At 55.2% G+C, this 9,277-nt stretch overlaps 1 protein-coding gene across 1 annotated transcript; it reads left to right on the forward strand.

Annotated features, from left to right (window-relative positions):
• Positions 1–3,238: 3,238 nt before the first annotated feature.
• PTGIR (prostaglandin I2 receptor) lies at positions 3,239–4,171 on the forward strand. The gene has a single exon (XM_063938654.1). It carries the CDS (start codon positions 3,302–3,304, stop codon positions 4,169–4,171), a length of 870 nt encoding a protein of 289 aa, XP_063794724.1. The 5' UTR covers positions 3,239–3,301.
• Positions 4,172–9,277: the final 5,106 nt, after the last annotated feature.

Below are 9,277 nucleotides of genomic sequence, written 5' to 3' on the forward strand. Positions count from 1 at the left end.
ACTCTGCATCGCCAGTAACCACTGTCTGAGCACGTGCGGTGTGACTCTGCATCGCCAGTAACCACTGTCTGAGCACGTGCGGTGTGACTCTGCATCGCCAGTAACCACTGTCTGAGCACGTGCGGTGTGACTCTGCATCGCCAGTAACCACTGTCTGAGCACGTGCGGTGTGACTCTGCATGAAGTGGACGGAGATGAAGTACCGGACAATCAGCTTCTAACTGTCATGTTACAGACTGGGGGGGGGGGGGGGGGGGGGGTGTAATTGAGACCTGATCATAGCAACTGCGATCATTGTCTCTGACATGCGGAGGGACACCCAGCACAGGGATCCCGCAGACATGTGACAGCATCGCACGCCGTCTCCTGCCCCCGCAGACATGTGACAGCATCGCACGCCGTCTCCTGCCCCCGCAGACATGTGACAGCATCGCACGCCGTCTCCTGCCCCCGCAGACATGTGACATCATCGCACGCCGTCTCCTGCCCCCGCAGACATGTGACAGCATCGCACGCCGTCTCCTGCCCCCGCAGACATGTGACAGCATCGCACGCCGTCTCCTGCCCCCGCAGACATGTGACATCATCGCACGCCGTCTCCTGCCCCCGCAGACATGTGACAGCATCGCACGCCGTCTCCTGCCCCCGCAGACATGTGACAGCATCGCACGCCGTCTCCTGCCCCCGCAGACATGTGACATCATCGCACGCCGTCTCCTGCCCCCGCAGACATGTGACAGCATCGCACGCCGTCTCCTGCCCCCGCAGACATGTGACAGCATCGCACGCCGTCTCCTGCCCCCGCAGACATGTGACAGCATCGCACGCCGTCTCCTGCCCCCGCAGACATGTGACAGCATCGCACGCCGTCTCCTGCCCCCGCAGACATGTGACAGCATCGCACGCCGTCTCCTGCCCCCGCAGACATGTGACAGCATCGCACGCCGTCTCCTGCCCCCGCAGACATGTGACAGCATCACATGCCATCTCCTGCCCCCGCAGACATGTGACAGCATCGCACGCCGTCTCCTGCCCCGCAGACATGTGACAGCATCGCACGCCGTCTCCTGCCCCCGCAGACATGTGACATCATCGCACGCCATCTCCTGCCCCCGCATCGCACGCCATCTCCTGCCCCCGCAGACATGTGACATCATCGCACGCCGTCTCCTGCCCCCGCAGACATGTGACAGCATCGCACGCCGTCTCCTGCCCCCGCAGACATGTGACAGCATCGCACGCCGTCTCCTGCCCCCGCAGACATGTGACAGCATCGCACGCCGTCTCCTGCCCCGCAGACATGTGACAGCATCGCACGCCATCTCCTGCCCCCGCATCGCACGCCGTCTCCTGCCCCCGCAGACATGTGACAGCATCGCACGCCGTCTCCTGCCCCCGCAGACATGTGACATCATCGCACGCCGTCTCCTGCCCCCGCAGACATGTGACAGCATCGCACGCCGTCTCCTGCCCGCCATCTCCTGCCCCCGCAGACATGTGACAGCATCGCACGCCGTCCCCTGCCCCCGCAGACATGTGAAAGCATCGCACGCCGTCTCCTGCCCCCGCAGACATGTGACAGCATCGCACGCCGTCTCCTGCCCCCGCAGACATGTGACAGCACCGTCTCCTGCCCCCGCAGACATGTGACAGCATCGCACGCCGTCTCCTGCCCCCGCAGACATGTGACAGCATCGCACGCCGTCTCCTGCCCCCGCAGACATGTGACAGCATCGCACGCCGTCTCCTGCCCCCGCAGACATGTGACAGCATCGCACGCCGTCTCCTGCCCCCGCAGACATGTGACAGCATCGCACGGCTGCGTACATCTAGCTGTGAAGGCAGATGGCTACCCACCATGTTTTTGGTGGCAGCGGCTGCGCACGACGACCCATTCCTGCATTGTCTGGGCCATGCCCCTTAATCGGAGCATTGACACCCAGAAAATGCAGCATCGACGCCCTGTTCCCGCCCCCCTCCAGGTCTTAAACTGCGTTCTGAAGAGAACCGTTTAGGACCTTGCACACGCGTGTACCGACGTACGTGAATGCGCAAATATCTCTTGATAGCGATTTTCACACATCACCCACGGGGTCTGCACTAGGTCCTGGGATTGATAAATGATAGAAGCTGGATGACTGGTACTTTATCTCTCTCTAAGGCTTAGTAAATCCACCCCTATGAACCAGAACATTCCATGTGGCGTCAGCGCACACTGGTAGCCTTCACGTGGCGTCCTCACACTACTGTGACAGCGCTGCAGCGTATGCTGGCGCTATATAACTTATTACGCCGGCGAGGTCTGGTGTATACACTATTTATCTCAGTGTCAGTCTCCTGCGCTCTCTCCTCCCCCTCTCCCTCCTCGCAGCAGAGCTCAGTGTGAGTGTAGAGGGAACTGAGAATCACACTCAGGGAGAGAGGACGACGAGTGACCGGCGCTGGAACCGCCAGACAGGAGGCAGAAATCTATTCTACAACTTTATATGAAGCAAGGAGAGGAAGAGGAACTCACACAAAACACACTTACTAAGATCTGGAGCGGAGAGGGACGGAGGGGTAGGTGGGAGACAGTGTGGGGCAAAGAGAGGGGTAGGAGGGAGACAATGTGGGGCAAAGAGAGGGGTAGGTAGGAAAGAAACAGTGTGGGGCAAAGAAAGAGGGGCAGGTGTGAAGGAGGCAGTGGAGGGCAGAGAGAGAAGGGGCAGGAGAAGGAGGCAGTGGAGGGTAGAGGCAGGAGAAGGAGGCAGTGGAGGGTAGAGAGGGGGCAGGAGAAGGAGGAGGCAGTGGAGGGCAGATAGAGAGAGGGCAGGAGAAGGAGGCAGTGGAGGGTAGAGGGGGGGGGGGCAGGAGAAGGAGGCAGTGGGGGCAGGAGAAGGAGGCAGTGGAGGGTAGAGGGGGGGGGCAGGAGAAGGAGGCAGTGGGGGCAGGAGAAGGAGGCAGTGGAGGGTAGAGAGGGGGCAGGAGAAGGAGAAGGAGGCAGTGGAGGGCAGATAGAGAGAGGGCAGGAGAAGGAGGCAGTGGAGGGCAGAGAGGGGGCAGGAGAAGGAGGCAGTGTGGGGCAGAGAGGGGGCAGGAGAAGGAGGCAGTGTGGGGCAGAGAGGGGGCAGGAGAAGGAGGCAGTGTGGGGCAGAGAGGGGGCAGGAGAAGGAGGCAGTGTGGGGCAGAGAGGGGGCAGGAGAAGGAGGCAGTGTGGGGCAGAGAGGGGGCAGCGTGGGGCAGAGAGGGGGCAGGAGAAGGAGGCAGTGTGGGGCACAGAGACAGAGCGTGTGGAGTAAGACTGCCAGGGGGAGAACATGCCATGCTGGAGCCTCCTCTGACAATGTCGCTCCCTTCCATCCACCCCACCATGCAGGAACACTTCTGTGAGAACTCCACGCGTGTACACGCTGACGGGAACCCTGCCACCAGTACCCTGATGTTTGCCATGGGCGTGTTGGGAAACCTCCTGGCACTGGGCATCTTGGGGGTGCACCGGAGAGAGAGGAGAGCACGTGCTTCGCCATTCTGCATCCTGGTGACCGGTCTCGCTGTCACAGACCTCCTGGGCACCTGCGTCCTGAGCCCGGTGGTCTTCGTCTCCTATGCTCAGCGGGCATCTCTCCTGGCACTGGGGTCTCAGCCATTGTGTAAACTCTTTGCCTTCGCCATGACTTTCTTCAACCTCTCTTCAATGATGATCCTGTTCTTCATGGCCTTTGAACGATGCCTAGCGCTAAGTCACCCGTATGTTTATGCCCAGCATGCCTGGGGGCACCGGCTGGCTAGGGCTGCAATACCTTCTTCCTACATATTTCCTGCCTTACTCTGCGCGTTGCCGTTGGCAGGAGTTGGGGAACATAAACAGTACTGTCCCGGCACTTGGTGCTTCATCAGGATGGCAGTAGCACCCAGCACCGGGAACGGCAGTGCTCTGGCGTTTTCCCTGCTCTATGCCAGTCTGACTGGGCTCCTGATTCTGGCAATCTTGCTGTGCAACGCCTCTGTGACCGCCAGTCTCTGCCGCATGAGGAAGGGTCAGCGGGCGAGAAGGGGCTCGCTCCGCAGAGGGGGTGCCCGGGGCTGGTTTATGGGGGCTGGAGAAGAGGAGCTGGAACATCTTATTCTCCTGGTACTGATGACCACAATCTTCATGGTGTGCTCGGTGCCGATGACGGTAAGTGCACCCTAGGGACTGTCTCTCTGTGATAACATTAGGTAGGTATCTGTGCCAGCTGTGTCTGAGTGAGGGCTGCAGAGCTACAATCAGTGTAAGAGCTCTGCTGATAGTGAGAGTGGAGGGCGGGTGGCACCCAGTGCGGGTATGACACAAGAATGTGAGACCATGGCATGGGTGACTTCTCTGTGCCAGGACCTGGTACCGTGTGTGCCAGATAGGAGATGACCCTTACTACAGGGACCCAGCTGCATGTTATAACTGCATGGAATTCTCTGCAGAGGGTAAATCTCTGGAATAATCAGGGTGAGGCTGGCAGAGGGTAAATCTCTGGAATAATCAGGGTGAGGCTAGCAGAAGGTAAATCTCTGGAAGAATCAGGGTGAGGCTGGCAGAGGGTAAATCTCTGGAAGGATGAGGGTGAGGCTGGCAGAGGGTAAATCTCTGGAATAATCAGGGTGAGGCTGGCAGAAGGTAAATCTCTGGAATAATCAGGGTGAGGCTGGCAGAGGGTAAATCTCTGGAAGAATGAGGGTGAGGCTGGCAGATGGTAAATATGTGGAAGAATCAGGGTGAGACTGGCAGAGGGTAAATCTGTGGGAGAATGAGGGTGAGGCTGGCAGAGGGTAAATCTGTGGGAGAATCAGGGTGAGCCTGGCAGAGGGTAAATCTGTGGAAGAATGAGGGTGAGGCTGGCAGAGGGTAAATCTGTGGAAGAATCAGGGTGAGGCTGGCAGAGGGTAAATCTCTGGAAGAATGAGGGTGAGGCTGGCAGAGGGTAAATCTCTGGAAGGATGAGGGTGAGGCTGGCAGAGGGTAAATCTCTGGAAGGATGAGGGTGAGGCTGGCAGAGGGTAAATCTCTGGAAGAATCAGGGTGAGGCTGGCAGAAGGTAAATCTGTGGGAGAATGAGGGTGAGGCTGGCAGAGGGTAAATCTCTGGAAGGATGAGGGTGAGGCTGGCAGAGGTTAAATCTCTGGAAGAATGAGGGTGAGGCTGGCAGAGGTTAAATCTGTGGGGTAAATCTCTAGAATAATCAGGGTGAGGCTGGCAGAGGGTAAATCTGTGGAATAATCAGAGTGAGGCTGGCAGAGGGTAAATCTTTGGGGTAAATCTCTGGAATAATCAAGGTGAGGCTGGCAGGGGGTAAATCTGTGGGGTAAATCTCTGGAATAATCAGGGTGAGGCTGGCAGAGGGTAAATCTTTGGGGTAAATCTCTGGATGAATCAGGGTGAGGCTGGCAGAGGGTAAATCTGGGGTAAATCTCTGGAATAATCAAGGTGAGGCTGGCAGGGGGTAAATCTGTGGGGTAAATCTCTGGAATAATCAGGGTGAGGCTGGCAGGGGGTAAATCTGTGGGGTAAATCTCTGGAATAATCAGGGTGAGGATGGCAGAGGGTAAATCTGTGGGGTAAATCTCTGGAATAATCAGGGTGAGGCTGGCAGAGGGTAAATCTCTGGAATAATCAGGGTGAGGCTGGCAGAGGGTAAATCTCTGGAATAATCAGGGTGAGGCTGGCAGAGGGTAAATCTCTGGAAGGATGAGGGTGAGGCTGGCAGAGGGTAAATCTCTGGAAGGATGAGGGTGAGGCTGGCAAAGGGTAAATCTCTGGAAGAATCAGGGTGAGGCTGGCAGAGGGTAAATCTCTGGAAGAATGAGGGTGAGGCTGGCAAAGGGTAAATCTCTGGAAGAATAAGGGTGAGGCTGGCAGAGGGTAAATCTCTGGAAGGATGAGGGTGAGGCTGGCAGAGGGTAAATCTCTGGAAGAATGAGGGTGAGGCTGGCAGAGGGTAAATCTCTGAAGAATCAGGGTGAGGCTGGCAGAAGGTAAATCTGTGGGAGAATGAGGGTGAGGCTGGTAGAGGGTAAATCTCTGGAAGGATGAGGGTGAGGCTGGCAGAGGGTAAATCTCTGGAAGGATGAGGGTGAGGCTGGCAGAGGTTAAATCTCTGGAAGAATGAGGGTGAGGCTGGCAGAGGTTAAATCTGTGGGGTAAATCTCTAGAATAATCAGGGTGAGGCTGGCAGAGGGTAAATCTGTGGAATAATCAGAGTGAGGCTGGCAGAGGGTAAATCTTTGGGGTAAATCTCTGGAATAATCAAGGTGAGGCTGGCAGGGGGTAAATCTGTGGGGTAAATCTCTGGAATAATCAGGGTGAGGCTGGCAGAGGGTAAATCTGTGGGGTAAATCTCTGGATGAATCAGGGTGAGGCTGGCAGAGGGTAAATCTGTGGGGTAAATCTCTGGAATAATCAGGGTGAGGCTGGCAGGGGGTAAATCTGTGGGGTAAATCTCTGGAATAATCAGGGTGAGGATGGCAGAGGGGAAATCTGTGGGGTAAATCTCTGGAATAATCAGGGTGAGGCTGGCAGAGGGTAAATCTCTGGAATAATCAGGGTGAGGCTGGCAGAGGGTAAATCTCTGGAATAATCAGGGTGAGGCTGGCAGAGGGTAAATCTCTGGAAGAATAAGGGTGAGGCTGGCAGAGGGTAAATCTCTGGAAGAATGAGGGTGAGGCTGGCAGAGGGTAAATCTGTGGGTAAATCTCTGGAATAATCAGGGTGAGGCTGGCAGGGGGTAAATCTGTGGGGTAAATCTCTGGAATAATCAGGGTGAGGCTGGCAGGGGGTAAATCTGTGGGGTAAATCTCTGGAATAATCAGAGTGAGGCTGGCAGGGGTAAATCTGTGGGGTAAATCTCTGGAAGAATCAGGGTGAGGCTGGCAGAGGGTAAATCTTTGGGGTAAATCTCTGGATGAATCAGGGTGAGGCTGGCAGAGGGTAAATCTGTGGGGTAAATCTCTGGAAGAATCAGGGTGAGGCTGGCAGGGGGTAAATCTGTGGGGTAAATCTCTGGAATAATCAGGGTGAGGCTGGCAGAGGGTAAATCTGTGGGGTAAAGCTCTGGAATAATCAGGGTGAGGCTGGCAGGGGGTAAATCTGTGGGTTAAATCTCTGGAATAATCAGGGTGAGGCTGGCAGAGGGTAAATCTCTAGAAGAATAAGGGTGAGGCTGGCAGAGGATAATCTCTGGAATAATCAGGGTGAGGCTGGCAGAGGGTAAATCTCTGGAATAATCAGGGTGAGGCTGGCAGAGGGTAAATCACTGGAATAATCAGGGTGAGGCTGGCAGAGGGTAAATCTCTGGAATAATCAGGGTGAGGCTGGCAGAGGGTAAATCTGTGGGGTAAATCTCTGGAATAATCAGGGTTAGGCTGGCAGGGGGTAAATCTGTGGGGTAAATCTCTGGAATAATCAGGGTGAGGCTGGCAGAGGGTAAATCTCTGGAAGAATGAGGGTGAGGCTGGCAGAGGGTAAATCTGTGGAAGAATCAGGGTGAGGCTGGCAGAGGATAAATCTGTGGGAGAATGAGGGTGAGGCTGGCAGAGGGTAAATCTGTGGAAGAATCAGGGTGAGGCTGGCAGAGGGTAAATCTGTGGAAGAATCAGGGTGAGGCTGGCAGAGGGTAAATCTGTGGAAGAATCAGGGTGAGGCTGGCAGAGGGTAAAACTGTGAAAGAATGAGGTGAGGCTGGCAGAGGGTAAATCTGTGGAAGAATCAGGGTGAGGCTGGCAGAGGGTAAATCTGTGAAAGAATGAGGGTGAGGCTGGCAGAGGGTAAATCTCTGGAATAATCAGGGTGAGGCTGGCAAAGGGTAAATCTCTGGAAGAATCAGGGTGAGGCTGGCAGAGGGTAAATCTCTGGAAGAATGAGGGTGAGGATGGCAGAGGGTAAATCTCTGGAAGGATGAGGGTGAGGCTGGCAGAGGGTAAATCTCTGGAAGGATGAGGGTGAGGCTGGCAGAGGGTAAATCTCTGGAAGAATCAGGGTGAGGCTGGCAGAAGGTAAATCTGTGGGAGAATGAGGGTGAGGCTGGCAGAGGGTAAATCTCTGGAAGGATGAGGGTGAGGCTGGCAGAGGTTAAATCTCTGGAAGAATGAGGGTGAGGCTGGCAGAGGTTAAATCTGTGGGGTAAATCTCTAGAATAATCAGGGTGAGGCTGGCAGAGGGTAAATCTGTGGAATAATCAGAGTGAGGCTGGCAGAGGGTAAATCTTTGGGGTAAATCTCTGGAATAATCAAGGTAAGGCTGGCAGGGGGTAAATCTGTGGGGTAAATCTCTGGATGAATCAGGGTGAGGCTGGCAGAGGGTAAATCTGGGGTAAATCTCTGGAATAATCAAGGTGAGGCTGGCAGGGGGTAAATCTGTGGGGTAAATCTCTGGAATAATCAGGGTGAGGATGGCAGAGGGTAAATCTGTGGGGTAAATCTCTGGAATAATCAGGGTGAGGCTGGCAGAGGGTAAATATCTGGAATAATCAGGGTGAGGCTGGCAGAGGGTAAATCTCTGGAAGAATGAGGGTGAGGCTGGCAGAGGGTAAATCTCTGGAAGGATGAGGGTGAGGCTGGCAGAGGGTAAATCTCTGGAAGAATCAGGGTGAGGCTGGCAGAGGGTAAATCTCTGGAAGAATCAGGGTGAGGCTGGCAGAAGGTAAATCTGTGGGAGAATGAGGGTGAGGCTGGCAGAGGGTAAATCTCTGGAAGGATGAGGGTGAGGCTGGCAGAGGTTAAATCTCTGGAAGAACGAGGGTGAGGCTGGCAGAGGTTAAATCTGTGGGGTAAATCTCTAGAATAATCAGGGTGAGGCTGGCAGAGGGTAAATCTGTGGAATAATCAGAGTGAGGCTGGCAGAGGGTAAATCTTTGGGGTAAATCTCTGGAATAATCAAGGTGAGGCTGGCAGGGGGTAAATCTGTGGGGTAAATCTCTGGAATAATCAGGGTGAGGCTGGCAGAGGGTAAATCTGTGGGGTAAATCTCTGGATGAATCAGGGTGAGGCTGGCAGAGGGTAAATCTGTGGGGTAAACCTCTGGAATAATCAAGGTGAGGCTGGCAGGGGGTAAATCTGTGGGGTAAATCTCTGGAATAATCAGGGTGAGGCTGGCAGGGGGTAAATCTGTGGGGTAAATCTCTGGAATAATCAGGGTGAGGATGGCAGAGGGTAAATCTGTGGGGTAAATCTCTGGAATAATCAGGGTGAGGCTGGCAGGGGGTAAATCTGTGGGGTAAATCTCTGGAATAATCAGGGTGAGGCTGGCAGGGGGTAAATCTGTGGGGTAAAT

The sequence above is a fragment of the Pseudophryne corroboree genome, chromosome 8 (genome assembly GCF_028390025.1).
Source record: "Pseudophryne corroboree isolate aPseCor3 chromosome 8, aPseCor3.hap2, whole genome shotgun sequence".
NCBI classification, from domain to species: domain Eukaryota; kingdom Metazoa; phylum Chordata; class Amphibia; order Anura; family Myobatrachidae; genus Pseudophryne; species Pseudophryne corroboree.

Excerpts from the sequence above, each read along its gene's own strand:
- PTGIR (XM_063938654.1), top strand. The coding sequence starts at position 3,302 with ATGCTGGAGCCTCCTCTGACAATGTCGCTCCCTTCCATCCACCCCACC.